The sequence below is a fragment of the Eptesicus fuscus genome, chromosome 1 (assembly GCF_027574615.1).
Source record: "Eptesicus fuscus isolate TK198812 chromosome 1, DD_ASM_mEF_20220401, whole genome shotgun sequence".
Classification (NCBI taxonomy): Eukaryota; Metazoa; Chordata; class Mammalia; order Chiroptera; family Vespertilionidae; genus Eptesicus; species Eptesicus fuscus.
The window spans coordinates 109,714,912-109,732,019 of NC_072473.1; the positions used below are offsets into that span (position 1 = coordinate 109,714,912).

General features: G+C 44.0%; 1 protein-coding gene across 1 annotated transcript in view; it reads left to right on the top strand.

The window, feature by feature from the left end:
• GPC3 (glypican 3) overlaps positions 1–17,108 on the top strand; it is a 518,803-nt gene that overhangs the window by 355,936 nt on the left and 145,759 nt on the right. The window contains exon 6 of the mRNA XM_008156949.3: positions 10,529–10,649. Coding sequence (XP_008155171.1) covers positions 10,529–10,649 — 121 coding nt within the window. The remainder of the gene's footprint in view (positions 1–10,528; positions 10,650–17,108) is intronic.

Consider the following 17,108-nt stretch of genomic DNA (forward strand, 5'->3'; position numbering starts at 1 on the left):
TGAGACTGGGTCCCTGGGCCCGGGTGAGGCCACGCGCCCCTGGGTCTGGGTGAGGCCGTGTGCCCCTGGATCCGGGTGAGGCCACACGCCCCTGGGTCCGGGTGAGGCCACGCTCCTCTGGCTCTGGTTGAAGCCAGATCCCGGGTCCGGGTGAGGCCGTGTGCCCCTGGATCTGGGTGAGGCTGGGTCCCGGGCCCGGGTGAGGCCACGTGCCCTGGATCCGGGTGAGGCCACGCGCCCCTGGGTCCGGGTGAGGCCATGTGCCCCTGGATCCAGGTGAGGCTGGGTCCCGGGTTCGGGTGAGGCCGCACGCACCTAGGTCCGGGTGAGGCCACGCGCCCCTGGGTCTGGGAGAGGCCACGCACCCCTGGGTCCGGGGGAGGCCACGCGCCCCTGGGTCCAGGTGAAGCTGGATCCCGGGTCTGGGTGAAGCCGTGTGCCCCTGGATCCGGGTGAGGCTGGGCCCCGGGCCCGGGTGAGGCCACGCGCCCGTGGGTCCGGTTGAGGCCGTGTGCCCCTGGATCCGGGTGAGGCTGGGTCCCGGGCCCGGGTGAGGCCACGCGCCCCCTGGGTCTGGGTGAAGCCACGTGCCCCTGAGTCCGGGTGAAGCCGTGCCCCTGGGTCCGGCCGAGACCAAACCAGAGGGAGTCGGACCTCCGTTACCACCATTTGTCCACCATCCAGAGCTGAGGGGTCAGTGCTGACATGTACACATAAGGAACTGGTGGACATTGAAATTGGGTCTCAAAAGAACTGTTGGTCCAGAAAGAAACTCACTACAGACTGATTCATTTGCCTGTCAGCATAACTATTATTGCTCGTCTCACATTCAGTTCTTATAAGTATATCTCTAGTGACACATGATCTCGCTCATCTAGGGGAAATGATGAACAACATAGACTGATGAACAAGAACAGAACCAGAAACAAGGAGGCATCGATCGGACTATCGGGCCTCAGAGGGAGGATAGGGAAGGGTGGGGGGAGGGGGGAGAGATCAACCAAAGGACTTGTGTGCATGCATATGAGCCTATCCAATGGTTAAGTTCAACAGGGGGTTGGGGCATCCGTGGGGAGGGGTGTGGGATGGGAATGGGGGGATGAGGACAAATATGTGACACCTTAATCAATAAAGAAATTTAAAAAAAAAGAACGGATGCTTGCCCTAGCCAGTTTTGCTGAGTGGATAGAGCTTTGGCCTGCAGACTGAAGGGTCCCTGATTCAATTCGGGTCAAGGGCACATGCCAGGTTGCAGGCTCGATCCCCAGTAGGGGGCATGCAGGAGGCAGCTGATCAATGATTCTCTCTCATCATTGATGTTTCTATCTTTCTCTCCCTCTCCCTTCCTCTCTGAAATCAATAAAAATAAAAATAAAATGTAAAGAATGGATGCTTGTTGTGGACCCTATGTGTACCAGAGACAAACAAAACAGTGTTCTGAAGAGATTTGAAAAAGTGTGTGGATGTTTTCAAGAGCCATCTAATTCATCACTTATGACAGTTATACAAAGTGGAATCTGAATCCTACATAACAAAGTGTAATATGCAAATTGTCCCCTCTACCAGGAGTTTGACCAGTTTGACCAGGGGGCAGGGCTGGCTGGCCAACCTCCCGTATCCCCTCCTCTTGGCCGGCCCAGCCCAATTGGCCCAATCAGGGCAGGCTGGCCGGACCCCCACTGTGCATGAATTCATGCACCATGCTTCTAGTATCTATCTATCTATCTATCTATCATCTATCTATCTATCTATCAAATCTATCTATCTATATAAAAGCCTAATATGCAAATTGTACCCTCTGGAGTTCAACTGGAAGACCGGGAGTTCAATCACTTGCTATGATATGCACTGACCACCATGGGGCGGTGCAGAACAACGGAAGGCCCCAGCCGGCAGCTGGCAGCCAGGGAAGGGAGGTCCCAGTGGCAGCCAGAAGGCCCCCGACCCACCACTAGAGACCCTACCCATGCACGAATTTCATGCACCAGGCCTCTAGTTGTCTATAAGAGAGAGAAGGAATATGAAATGTGGGGGGAGGAGAGAGTGGAACAGGCTTTTGACACCCAAGGTTGGTCACTTGGGAAACTTAATGTCTGGCCAAGTAAATGATTTGTTCTTCAATGGACTAAAATTAATTTTGAAACACTTGAAGTCCTATCCAGTAAATTCCCCTCTCAGATGCCCTGTCACCTACACACTTTATCAGGACATCTCTGCCAAAAAGTTCCTTATAGCCAGGCCTATATGCTCAGTGCTACCTACTCACAAGTCATTGCTTAATCATAATACTAAGGAAAGCTCTAGTACTTTTGGCCTTGCTCATTTTCCCAAATTCTGAATCATTCCTACCCTTGCTTCAACTCATACTTTATCTAGGACATACTTAGACAACTGAGACTCTTTCATTTTTCAAGGTCTCTCAGTGCTGGGATGAGCAGATTTGAAGCTTCCCCTAACTTTTCATTGTAAGATTTATTGATCCTCTCTCTGGACATCCTTTTCAAATTACATTTATTGAACACCTAATGCATGTCACACATTGTGTTTGGTGCTTTCAGATAATGATGATAACAGCCCTCATATATATATGGGCTGGACACTCATCTAAGCACATTGCCTATGGTACCTCAATTTACTAACATTCATTCGTCCACTAATCCTCAAAACAATGCAGGTGGCATTATCCCATTTTATAGATGAGGAAACTGAAGCTCAGCAGGGTTTAATTACTTTTTAAAAGTCACAGAATAAGTGGTAGAACCAGATTTTGAACCTGTCTGTGTCTTGACTCCAAGACAAGTGCTCTTTCCACCACCTGACTCAGCCTTTCTAAAATGTCTTATATACTCACCGTCTCAGTAAATTGTGAGACAAACTGAATTTCACCTCTTAAAAATTTAATTACTGACCATTATTTTGAAAATCCATTACTTTGGTACAATGCTACCATGTGTTGTTGAGGTATGTGACCTATTCTCTGACCGCTTCTTTTTGATGCCTCTATTTTGGGGGAGTTATAGCTTCATTCATGTTCCACCAGCAGTAATACCAATAATAACTTGAATGGCTACTGCTTGGTCTCTCTGGGGCCCAATTTGCCTATCTGTAGGAGGAGGGCATTGGAATGATTTCAAGAGTTCATTCCAACTCTGAAATTTTCATGAGTTAAAAGTCTAACTTAAACAACTTAAAAAACAGGTAAAGATAATTTTCTTTTGGTTTAACTCCAGTGGCACAAGAAAACATCTGTTTTCTGGCCTAATTCTCTGGGCTAGAAGGAGTTGGTAAATGAGTTTGGGCTAATTGAATAATCAATCCCCACCACACACTGTGGTCTGTTATATCCCTCCCTTCCCAATTATTGAGCTTTTGAGTTGAGGTGTGTTTTTTTTTCTATTATTGTAAGATTTAAAATAGGTCATAGTCCTCTTCTCCTCATTGGTCTATTCTCCTTAGGGACACCCAACAGAGAACTCTTTGCCAGCTCCTCCTATCCTGGCCTAGTATCCTGACTGGTCAGAGCCCAGGAGGCAGGCCTTACCAGTGTTCCCACAGATATTGAAGTTCTCATAAGAATCCCTTTCCTTCCTTGTGTACTTTTCTCTCTCCTTACCTACAGGCTCCTCTGCAGAGTTTGCTTCTTCAGACAAACATTCAGGTGATCCAATCTCAGACATTTTCTCTCTCCCGTCCCTTCTCTGCTGGGGGCTGCTCTCTGCAGCCATCGACTCTTCTCCCTATGACAGTGATAGCAACTTCTTAAGCTTTCTTCACCATCTAGAAAATATTCTTTGCTTCTCTAGGTTTAAATGACTTCTTTATTATATTCCAAGACCAAGATTTTAATCCGTCCTCACAGTGAAGTTTGAAAATAGGCTAAAAACTGAGTGATTCTAATACAGTGATTCCCTTATATAGCTAATGTCTACTAAATGAGATATAAATGGGTTTACATCTTCCTGGTTTATTCTCTTTTTCTACCTTTCCATTGAAATCTATTTGTAATTTCTGAAAGTCTGTTGCTTGAGAACACAGGTATTTCTTGAAGTATGATGGATATATTTGTTTCTAGCACTCTCCTGGCTGAAATTTGTTCCAAAGTGGTGTTGCTGTGCCAAAAATTATGAAAAACATTTTTCTTTAAATATGTGCACAGACCTGGCCAGTGTGGCTCATGTGGTTGGAGCATCGCCTCACTTCCCTGTCAGAGCACATACCCAGGTTGTGGGTTTGATCTCCAGTTGGGCATGTGAGTGATGTTTATCTCACATCTAGGTTTCTCTATATCTCCCTTCCTCTCTCTAAAAAGTCAATAAAAATATGTGCCTAAGTAATAAGAATCAAATTGTTGCCATCTTTATTAAAAGCATTTGCAAAACACAGCTATTTTCACCGTTGCTTTGTTTTTCTGTTCATTTTTATAAGTTAAAGCTTAGTTTTGGATAGAAAAAAAGAACCAACTTAATAGGCCTCTTAAGAGGGCTTTTCTACCCTGTATTCTAGTTTGGTTTTTAAGCTATTTTATGCTCTTTAAATTATTCCATTTTCCACAGTGATTATTGTAACAGGAGTACTTTTCCAAGGAAACAGTCTGATAAACCACTGTTTGGGTTAGGGGCTACATGCAATACTACAATCTTTCCATTAGATGGCGATGTGAGAATGTGAGATCTGTAACTTGTTTGTGGCTGTCTATAACAGGCAGCAAATTAAACTTTTGTGAAATCAAATTTTTTGGAGAAGGGGTTAGTTCTTCTAAGACTTGCTCTCAAACTTTTGCCACCCTTCTAATGCCTAAGGGAAGAAGGAAAGTTAACTTTCTAGCAGCTTTCCCGTCCTAAATCATTACCAGTAGTGTCAAAATCAGCAATGTGCATTTAAGAAACCTTTTAAAGAAAGGAATCCCTTCTAAATGTGGAAGTTGTGACACTAACAACTTGTGCTATTAGGAAAGTCCCTCTCTGGGTCTCCGTTTTTTTTCCCATTTACACAACGAGTGGATTGGATAAGTTGATCTCTTGAGGGTGCTTCCATTTGGAATGGTCTACATTTGAATTTGATTTCCTTCTACTACACCCTTGCTGCCTCAGCCAGCATAGAAATGGGAAGAAAAAATCGCCCATTTTATGCTTGTTTGATTCTATTCCTCTTCTACAAGTGCTATCTTTGCTTCAACTGTCCCCAAACAATCATGCCCAGATGTCCTGTTTTAATTAGGTTCCTTTTCTCTTATGGCTTTTACACAGGTTTCCACCCGCCTCTTTTTCCTCCCCCCTCATCCCCAACCAATCTACCTGAACAGAAGCATGCCCCCCATTTAACTTCACAAATAGGTTTTTCTTTGTATTATAGCAGTCATTTTTGTGCTAAACAGATACCAAAGTAGATGGGGCAAGGAGATGATGCCACATGTAATGCTTAAAGGTGACACTTCTAACATCACACACAACATGTCCAGTTAAGAAAACTTTAGATCTGGGAGGTAGGAACTTCCTTCTATTTATTTTCCCTCCTCAGCTGGCCAGTATTCATTGCCAGAACCATTTCAAAGCTTTAGGAAAGAAACAATATTCTGAAGAGAGGATAATTAATCTAATTGGAGGTTACTGGTACTGAGCAGACAACCCACTATTAAAATCCCCCATGGCCAACAGTGCCTCCATTCCTGACACTCTGGACAATCTTTGGATGAGGAAAATTATAACTGTGATGGCTCATCCACATGCAAAGCCTGTAACGAATCATGTGCACCAGTGGCAAAGAAGGAGCGAGTGGAAAATAAATACTGAATTAATACAAAGCTATGGAGACACCGTGAACTGAATCCCTCTGGGCTTGGAGCTCGAAGTATACATGTTATGTAAAATTCCCTAAGAGCACATCACATACGTCACATTGCTATAGCCAAAGTGACAAAGACGTCAATCACAACTGTCTCCTGCATTCATTTTCCTATTTTCCTTAGAGATTTCAAATCACCTTTGGTGTTTGTCTAGTGGCATAGTGGTGGTGGGTTATTTATTTCTCTAACTTCAACATCTTATTTCCCAAGAATGTAAATATGTCACTGAATAGCAATACTGTGGACCTCTGTTTGGGAGAAGAAACCCCATACACAGGGCTCTCCCCAAGGGCTTTTAAAAGGCAAGCCCAGGAATCTGCTGAGTAGGTAAAGAGAGATATTGCTGCAGGCACTGTTGTGAGCCTTGTAGGAAAATACTAGTAGCTTGCAAATTGTCATATACAATGAAGCAGTGTGGTTAGGAAATGTCAAATATTTAGTCAGTATGGGTTATCTCTAAGGAAGCAACAGTAGAATAATGGTTAAGAACTGAGGCAGCTGGAGATAGACTCGCAAAGTTCAAACTCCGGCTTTGCTATTGACTAGCTGTGTATTCTTGGGAAAGTGACTTCACTTCTCTGTGCCTCAGTTTCCTCATCTGCAAAAAAAGGCCGATAATAATAGTTTCTATCTCATAGGGTTGTTAGGAGGATTAAATGAGGCAATTTATGTTTTCTTTTTCCTCTGTACTCATAACAGTAACTGGTGCAGAGAAAGCACGCAATGCTGACAGCTATTATTATTATAAGTACCGCAATGTGCTCTAGGTGGTACAAAAGGGAATTAACCAAGCCTCAGCCTTCAGAGATCACAGACTATATGGGATGGCACATGGAATGTACATAAAAGGAGCATGAACAACTCAGGACTGTCTCTACTGTACATTTAGATGCAATGGCAGCAGGTCACGATGCATCAGAGTGGTTCAGTGAGGCCCTCAATCCTCATTAGGAGAGAACTTCAGGCATCTACAAGGAAGGAGAGTGAGAACCTGAATAAGTTAGCAGCTACCAGCCTCAGTGGTATCAGTACTTTTGGGTACTGCTTTGTACAGCAAATAAAATAAAATCAAGTTGTAGGTCTTAGCCACAGGACAGCTCTTCCTAACACTTCTGTAACCAGAAACCATGCCTAATTTACTAGAGTCCTTTGAGGATTTAAATAGCACACTGATGGAGCAGAATAGTGTATGCTATTTCAACTTTTAAAAAGTTTGGCAAGCTTTAAAACCCAAAGCTGTTTTTGGAAAATTGAGTTACCATGGAATTGGGGACCAGTATTTAGTCCTGGTTACTTATAGATAGCTTGGAGATAAGAAACAAAAAATAGAGCTAAAAGGACACTTTTATGAATGGCAGAAAATAATATAGTAGGGCTGCAAGAGATCAGCTGGGGAATAATTTGATTTAATATCTATAAATGAGCTGGAAGAAGGAGTGTAGTGTAAAATCCCTAAGTTGGCAGATGTCTTTGCACTCTTCCAATGAAGATAATAAACTTCAGGAAAATGTTTGTTTTGTAGGAGTGGGCATAAAAGTAGCCAGCAAGCTTCTATATGAACAAATCCAAGGAAATGTCTCTAAAGACATTTATTTCAGAAGATTTATATGAACCTTACCTTTTTATCTATGAATAGGGTCTCTGCTTCAGGCATCAGTAGGTATAAATAAAAAGAAGATGGAGTTGGTGGTGTCATAAAAGGGAGATGATATTTAAACAGAGAGGGTTATCTATATATATAAAAGCCCAGCGACCAAATGGTAGAACGACCAGAACAACCGGAGCAACGGTTGCTATGATGCACACTGCAGCAGCCAATTGGCCCGATCAGGGCCCAATCAAACCCCTAAACTCCTGAGGCCCCTCCACCTGGCCGGCTGACCCAGATCAGCCTTCCCACCCTTCTACCCTGCTCTGAGGTGTCCAAGAGCTTCCCTGAGGCCTGGAGTCCCAGAGGGGAGGGGCGAGGTTCGTGGATGTACTCCTCCAGACCTTGAGAGCACCAAATTACAAATGTGGCTGCCACAAAGGAGGCCCGGCTGGGAAGTGGGAGGAACACACAGCAAAGAGGGCAAGAACTGAGAAAAAGCCTGCCTGGAAGAACCCGCACTAGGGGCAGACATGCCCCCCACCCCCAACTCCAGTCCAGCCCCACAGGCTACCTGATAGATGCTACTGTGAGGTGGGTGCAGAGAGGGCTCCCCGGGCACACAAGGGGGGTGCACTGCGACACCTGCATGCCACTGCTGCTCCTCACTAACCTATGCCTGCTGCCATGCAACCGCCCACCCATGCCACAGCCACCATGCTCAGCCACCAAAGCGTCCTCCTGAGCTGCGCCCCTGGCCAGCCTCAGGCACCCCATTCTCCCCCCACCCTGCCTCTGCCTGTTTACAGTGATTGGGATGGACAGGACAGGCTGGCCTAGCATGCAAGTACATTCCCTCCTCCCGCTGCAGCCGGCTTCCCAGGTCCTCCACTCTGCGCTGATGGATAAGGCTGACCTTGGTAAATGCCTGGTGCCCTTGCATGGGGTACACTGTGAGGAATAGTCCTCAGAAACCCAGAGCCCAGTCTACAGGAGGGCCCTTTGTGGAGGAAGCACACTACAACTCCCAGGAAACACTGCACCTCCTGTGGCACTGAAGCTCACGGAGGTGACTGAGGGAGCACACTAAAGAACGTGCCACGCTGGTGCTCTGGAGGCACCTATGCAGTTCATGGTCTTGGGGTCCTGGGTGGGCCATACACCAACCACCTGTGGCCCCTCCCCCTTGCTGGCCTGGCCCTATGGCCCCCATTGGGGCAGGCCAGTGGACCCTACCCATGCACAAATTAGTGCACTGGGCCTCTAGCATAAATGTAAAAGAAGACACTAATAGTAAGCTGATAAAGAATGTTTCTTTACAGACCCCAAAGGCAGTTGATGTTTAATGGTTGGTGATTCATGTATTCACTAACTTTTAAAGTTAAATAAGATGAATATATTAGGCTACCATTTTAGAAGAAATGCAATCAGATGTTCTCTTCAACTTGACTACAAAATACTTTCCTTTTCAGAGGATGACTTCTTTTGTTTATTTTTATTATTGATATTATTACAGACATCCTCTAATTCCCCCCTCCACTCAAGCCCCCACCTCACCCCAGGCCTTCACCATGCTATTGTCTATGTCCATGGCCTATGCATATAAGTATATAAGTTATTTCGTTAATCTCTTCCTGTCTCCCCCAACCCCCTCTCTCTGAGGTCCTTAGGATGACTTTTAATCATAAAAGTCAGAACTAGATTTTCTGACCTCCTCTGCTACCATGCATGTTTTTCAAAGCATGTCCTTAATATTGGCAGATACACTGTATTTTGGTAGGGAAAACTTAACAGAATTAAATAAATATATTCTGAAGTTGTGAAATTTTCAAAAATAATGAGATCATGAAGTCTTCCCTATCAACCTCACAGTGTGCTTGAGGAGCTCAAATGAACTGAGTGACATGAAACTGCTCTGTAAAGTGCTATGTAAAAATATAGTAGTATTAATTATTCATTGCACATCATAATTTGGAATTAGAAATGTAAATTGATTAAATTCTAGGAATTTATCCTTTATAGATATTCATGCATACGTGCAAATATTGGTATACTAGGATATTCTTTGCAGCATTGTTTATATTAGTAAAATATTAGAAATGACTCAGTTGTTCATTAGTAAGGGATTAGGTAAAGACAGAGCCATACAGAGAATAAGGTAATGAAAACAAAGCAATATTTTATGTTCTGACATGGAAATATGTCTAAGATATGTACTAAGTGATAAAAAGCTGCAAATCAGTATGACTAGTATGATTCCAACTTGGTTAATATTGTATGTTTGTATATACATGTGAAAACCCCTAGAAGAATATACATCAAACTGTTAACCATAGTTCTCTCTTGGAAGGATAGGATGATGGAGGAACTTTTATCTGATGCTTTATTTCTATATTGTTTGAATTATTTGCACACACACACACACACACACACACACACACACACACTGAGTGGCCAGATTATTATTATTATTATTATTATTATTATTACATATATATATGTATATATATATGAATTTATCCTTAACCTGACTACACTATTTTAATTGAAAAAAATATATATAGGGGAAATTTATGCTGCAAATGGCGTGGGAAAGCCTTCTGAAAATAAACCCAGCTCCAAGGCCTATGGAAAATTGTGGGAGGAGCAATTGGAGAAGAAAGGAGAAGTAAAGAACATGCAAGAGTCTTTATCCTTCAAATTAGTAGAAAGCACACTCAAAGTTAAGGTCTTTCCTGTGTGTTTCCCTGGCCAAGACCCAGGACCTCCCATAGCATTGCCATTGGCCCTTACTCTTCTGGACTATACACTAGACTGAGAGCATAATAAAGACTTCATCTGTTTTGGTTATTGTTGTACTTCCAACACTTAAAAATAAGGATGTTGAATGAATGTTTGTTGACTGTTAAATGAGTGTTCTTCACTGTAAAGAGACTCTATCTGCAGTGGTTTATTTTTGTTCCATAGGTTCATCCCATGGTTTAAAAATCTGAAGAGAGCTTGTGGTCAGTTTGACCATTGGTGCCAAATACAAGTCAGTTTTCACTTTGCTTCAGACTCTCTTGTGACAAACTTTCTCTTTACCTTCACCTTTGCAGATACAGCCAAAAGGCAGCGAGGAATGGAATGAAAAATCAGTTCAACCTCCATGAGCTGAAAATGAAGGGCCCTGAACCGGTGGTCAGTCAAATTATTGACAAGCTGAAGCACATTAACCAGGTATGTGGAACTATATCCAACAAAAATGAAAGTGGCAAAGAAGTAAGGGATGGATGATGTTCACTGTGCAAACTGAGTTCTTGGGATTTTGGAGAGGTAGCCATTGTTTATTTTCTTCAAGGATTCCCTATGCTAAAAAGAATTTTTGACCCTCGTTTTTCACACCACTTTCAAATCATAAAGATTATCCTACCTAATAAAAGAGTAATATGCAAATTGACCCTAACTCTGCTACACCCATAAGCCATGCCCACAAGCCACACCCACAAGCCAATCAGGAGCAAATATGCAAATAAACCCAACCAAGATGGCTACAGCCACAGAGCAGGAGGGAGGTGTGGGTTTCCCTGGTAACAAAGGAAGCCAAGCTTTCCACCTGCCATTGCCGGCCTAAGCCTCCACTCAAGACTACAAAGTTTCAGTTATAGAAGGTAAACAAATCCAAACAGAAAATATGGCAGCCACTGAGTTGGAAAGAGCAGGAGGCAAGGGTTGCCCCCCGGCAATGGAGGAAGCAAAGCTTCTGCAGCCCTGGCTGGCCTAGGCCTCTGCTCTAGGCTACAAAGTTTCAATTATAGAAGATACACAAACCCCAAAAGAAATGGCTGCCGGCCATGGAACGAGCAGGAGGCTTGGCTCCACTCTAGGCTACAAAGTTTCAATTGTAGAAGATACATAAATCCCAGATACCAGGGCCTCTGCTTGGGTCGCCAGGAGGCATGGCCAGCCTGCAAACCACCACAGGCCCTTCACCCAAGCTGCCCCACACCCTAAGGGAATGCCCACCCTGATCCAGGATACCCTTCAGGGCAAACCAGCTGCCCCCCACCCATGCACCAGGCCTCTATCCTATCTAATAAAAGAGTAATATGCAGATTGACCATCACTCCAACACCCAAGATGGCTGCCCCCATGTGGTCAAAGATCCTGCCCCCATGTGGACACACGATGGCCGGCACAAGATGGCCAGCAGGGGAGGGCAGTTGGGAGGGACCAGGCCTGCAAGGGAGGGCAGTTGGGGACAATCAAGCCTGCAGGAGAGGGCAGTTAGGGGTGACAAGGCCAGCAGAGGAGGGAAGTTGGGGATGACTGGGCCTGTAGGGAAGGACAGTTGGGTGGGACCCAGGCCTGCAGGGGAGAGCAGTTGTGGGGGGCCAGGCCTGCAGGGGAGGGCAGTTAGGGGTGACCAGGCCTAAAAGGGAGGGCAGTTAGGGGCAAACACACTAGCAGGGGAGCAGTTAGGCATCAATCAGGCTGGCAGGGGAGTGGTTAGGGGGTGATCAGGCTGGCAGGCAGAAGCGGTTAGGGGCGATCAGGAAGGCAGGCAGGCGAGCAGTTGGGAGCCAGCAGTCCTAGATTGTGAGAGGGATGTCCGACTGCCCGTTTAGGCACGATCCCCTTGAGGGGTCCCAGATTGGAGAGGGTGCAGGCTGGCCTGAGGGACACCCCCCCACACACACCCACACACGAATTTCATGCACCAGGCCTCTAGTTCTATGTAATAAAGAGGTAATATGCAAATTGACCATCACCCCAACACAAGATGGCCACCCCCATGTGGTCAAAGATGGCCACCCCCATGTGGACACAAGATGGCCACCACAAGATGGCCAGCAGGGGAGGGCAGTTAGGAGGGACCAGGCCTGCAAGGGAAGGCAGTTGGGGGTGACTGGGCCAGCAGAGGAGGGCAGTTAGGGGTGACCAGGCTGGCAGAGGAGGGCATTTAGGAGCAATCGGGCTGGCAGGGGAGCAGTTAGGCATCAATCAGGCTGGCAGGGGAGTGGTTAGGGGTGATCAGGCTGGCAGCCAGAAGTAGTTAGGGGCAATCAGGCAGGAAGGCAGGCAAGCAGTTGGGAGCCAGCAGTCCTGGATTGTGAGAAGGGTCCCAGATTGGAGAGGGTGAAGGCTGGGCTGAGGGACACCCCCCTCCCCCTGTGCATGAATTTCATGCACAGGGCCTCTAGTATTGTAATATTAGAGAAATCTTGGAAAATAGATGGAAAAGTATTTCTCACAGTGCCATTACTGTATCCCAAGTTTTTCATTTTCATATCTTTTTTCCTAATATTCAGAAACATCACACTCAGACCTTTTACATAATTAGAAGTATACAAGTGTTTTAGAGTTCTTAAAATTAACACTATATTAGAAACACTTTTTCATGTTGCCACAAATCTTCATATTAATCATTTTTGTGGCCATAATATTCTTTTAAATATTCATCATAATTAATCAGCTTGCTTTTGCTGCACATTCAGATTACTTCAAATATTTTACCATTATAAATAAAACTACTTCTTCATACATAATGCTTTCTCCTGATATTAGATCATTTTCTTAAAATACTGGGGTTATTGACTTAAAGGATATGAGCATTTTTATTCATGTTTCTAAATTGCTTTCCAATGGGGATGTATCAGCTTTCACTGCCACCAGTAAGATTCAAGAGGACCAGCTTTACTATGCCTGTAACAACGTTTGATTCACTGCATAGAGACACCCACAGATTTGCTTGACCTATACAGAGTTTTTCCTCTCATAAGAAGTTTAGTAGCTAAGACACAAATAGAAGTTAGTTGTGCCATCTGCTTGTGATTGCTTTGTGACCACAATAAAAAAAATGCCAGCATGTATCAGAGTGACAGTGTTTTTGCCCCATGATTCATGGGTGGGAGATCCCTGGCACCACTGACTTCTATTTGTAGCCTAAGAAGAACTTAAACTAAAATCCTTATGCAAGGACAGCGGTTTCTGTATGAAAACATTGGCATGATTTTGTTTTTTAATATGAAGTTTAGCAGTGAAATTTCTGTGGTTAGAAAATGTTTAGAAAGGCTTTCTAAATAGTGGAATATTTTACTGCAAATGACATTGTGAAATTATTTACAACACACTTGGGTGTGACTCCTCCAGTGCCTAATAAAGTGCTCTGCACTCAGTGAGCACATAATAAATAGTTGTTACTGCTGCTGAGCACATGATAATGGCAGTATTTGCATAACTATTTTTTCTATGAACCCACAATCTCACTAAGTTCTATAAAGCCTGGTTAAATATAGTATGATTATTTAAAAATGTATCTCTGAAGGGTTCAGAGCACAATTTAAACCACTAATCGCTGAACTGAGGGCATGGTACTTTTTCACCTGGGGACAATGGCAGTATTTGTCCTCTGAATTATTTCCAAATTACCTCAAACCAATTTTATCTGGGTGTCTCCACTCAATTGGTTAGACCCCAGCATTGGTGAGGCCAAAATCTGAGGGTCCATCACTGTTCCCATAATCCTAATTGAAGAATACTGTCAACAGAGATGTTTGATGAACCAAACTTAAGGAATACCCACATGTGTTCAGCCAGGTTCTTGGGAGTTTAAGGGTTCTGCAGGAGTCAAACTGTTTTCACAGTTTCTTCGGAGGGTAAGCACAGCATAGAAAGTGCTTAAATAAAGATAAACAAATATAAATACAGGTGATGAGCCAGAAGAGTGGTGCTGCTCATTAATTTTGGGCAGTTTGCTTAGGGCTAAGCTGGGCTAGGCTAGTGTAAGAACTCCAGATAGACACAGGTGTTAAGATCTGCCATCAACAATCAGTAGGTAAAGAAAAGCAGAGGAGTGGCAGTCATAAGAAAGATTAGACAAGCACCTGTGGATGGATCCCCCCCACACACACACACACACCTGGGAAAAAGAGGAAGCTGCATCAGATATGGGCTTCTGTATGATCCAATGTTCACTAAAATATTTATAGTGAGTCCCTTTTGAAAACACTTAGTTAGATATTTGATATTAATACTGTGGGAGATCATGTGATATAGTAGAAAGAACATGAGCTTTGGATTGATAGACCAGAATTCAGTTGTGGCTCTTACTAGGTATATAACCATGCACAAATCACTCAGTTTCTCTGAGCTTTAGTTTCCTCATCTGTAGTATATAGAGATATCTTAACAAGGTTACTGTAAGGATTTGAAATTATATATATATATATATATATATATATATAGTCCTATGTAATAAAAGCTGAATATGCAAATTAACCATCACACCAACACACAAGATGGCTACCCCCATGTGGTCAAAGATGGCCACCCCCATGTGAACACAAGATGGCTGGCAGGGGAGGGCAGTTAGGGGTGACCCGGCCTGCAGGGGAGGACAGTTAGGGGTGACCAGGCTGGCAGAGAAGGGCAGTTGCGGGCAACCAGGACTGCAGGGGAGGGCAGTTTGGGGGAACCAGGCCAGCAGGGGAGGGCAGTTAAGGGTGACCAGGCTGGCAGGGGAGGGCAGTTAGGGGTGACCAGGCCAGCAGGGGAGTGGTTAGGGGCAATCAGGCTGGCAGGCAGAAGCACTTAGGGGCAATCAGGCAGGTAGGTAGATGAGCGGTTGGGAGCCAGCAGTCCTGGATTATGAGAGGGATTGGGCCTAAACGGGCAGTCAGACATACCTTGAGGGGTCCCAGATTGGAGAGGGTGCAAGCTGGGCTGAGGGACACCCCTCACCCCATGCACGAATTTCATGCACCAGGCCTCTAGTGATTATATAATTAAATATATAATATTTTATATATTACACATATTTTACATATATATCCACAAATACATACATACATATATATATATATATATATATATATATATATATATATAGAATATTTAACATGTATTGACATAATAAGTGGCAGTTAACCTTTTGCACTCGGATGTCGAGTGTGACGGTTATTGAATGTATCAATAATTTGAAATATAAAAAAATCCAAATAAATAAGTTTGTATGAAAAGAAACTCCAGTTTTTTATTCTACTGCTGCTCTTTGTAAAATCTGGGGTATTTAAAAAATTAAATCCCGAGTAGAATAAAGAAATCGAGAAAAAAGCAAGCGAGTGCAAAGGGTTAAGATGATTATATTCAGGACTAGAGGCCCAGTGCACAAAATTCGTGCACTTGGCGGGGGGGGGGGGGGATCCCTCAGCCCAGCCTGCACCCTTTCGCAATCCGGGACATTTCAGACATCCCTCTCACAATCCAGGACCACTGGCTCTTAACCGCTTTGCCTGCCTGCCTGATTGCCCCTAACTGCTTGCCTGCTTGCCTGATTTTGCCCCTAAACCTCAAGCTTCTTTTTTTTTTTTTTTTTTTTACTATTTATATTTCTTTTTTATTTTAAAATTCAAGCTTCTTGAGAACATGAGGCATTTAACATTATTCCATATTCCTTACGGAGAGCTAAGCATGGTAAACACAGCAAATACTTAATACTTGTGGGCTTCTGTACAAACATTTTTTAACCAGGAATGTTTTAATAGACAGTCTCCAAAAATTTGAACTGGAAAACCTAAAAGTAGAGTGCTCAGATTTAAGGCATCAGGTGGTATTAGCAGGATTTATATCCCAATTAAACTCTAACTCTGAGCTCTCAACAGTCTGGACAAACTGCCCTTCACTATCTCCAAAGTTTCTTATTCGTCACTATCCCATTTTCCTCCACTTCAAACCAAGGTAACAAATGAAACCTTTAATTCTGATCTTCCTCGCTGCAAGGGAACAGCAAACCTTAATCGAAATAATTTCCCGCCAGAAGTCACGTGCAAATACTGCAAGACTGAGGACCATAGGGCTGACTATGTACAAGCGCAATAACAGGCTCATGTTCTAGCCATAGGCACCCAGGCATCCTCCACAATCCCACAATCCTCTGGTCGCATACTTCCGGTTTTTCTAGCTACTCCTTAAGTGGTGTTTCCTTCAGTTGCATTGCAATGTCCAGGGCCTCTAGCTGGAGAGAATTTTTCTGTTCTTTGACGTTTATAGTTGTTTATTATTTGGAATCAGTGAAGTTTTGAGAGTACTGCCATTGCCATGAACATGTCGATCCCAAGCATAGTCATGAAATAATCGCCCATTCATTCCACTGCTGGTGTTGTCCTGGTTCACAATGAGAAAGGTACTGTGCTGAACCATTTTCCAATCAGATCTTCCTCTTCCTTCCCCAGAATACTCCAAACCTACTCCAGACTGACCACCCCAACCCTGCAGACCCTTAAGACTTTCCCCCTATTTCTTCAACTTTCTCCCATAAACCTCACATCCTATTGCATTGCCTAGGGGCACCCCTAAAACTCCCTGGGGGGCGGGGCCAGCCTAGGCGAGGGGCTGTGGTGTTCTGGTCTCTGGTCATTCTGGTCATTACGTTGTTCCAGTTGCTGGCTTTTTATATATATAGATTTTTCTCTATAGGCAGAACCTGAGTTTGAAAGGGAGCAAAATTCCAGTACTTTTTACCAGCCTAATTTTGCTCCCCCAATTTTGTATGATTGCAGATCTCTTTGATCCACCTATTCTTTTCTCCTTTTTATTGTTTCCTTATATCCCTTTTCTCTAATTTCCAGCCACAAAAGCTTCTCAGGTTCAGGTAGGGACATATATATTATCATAGTAGGAAAGGTCACAATTTACAAT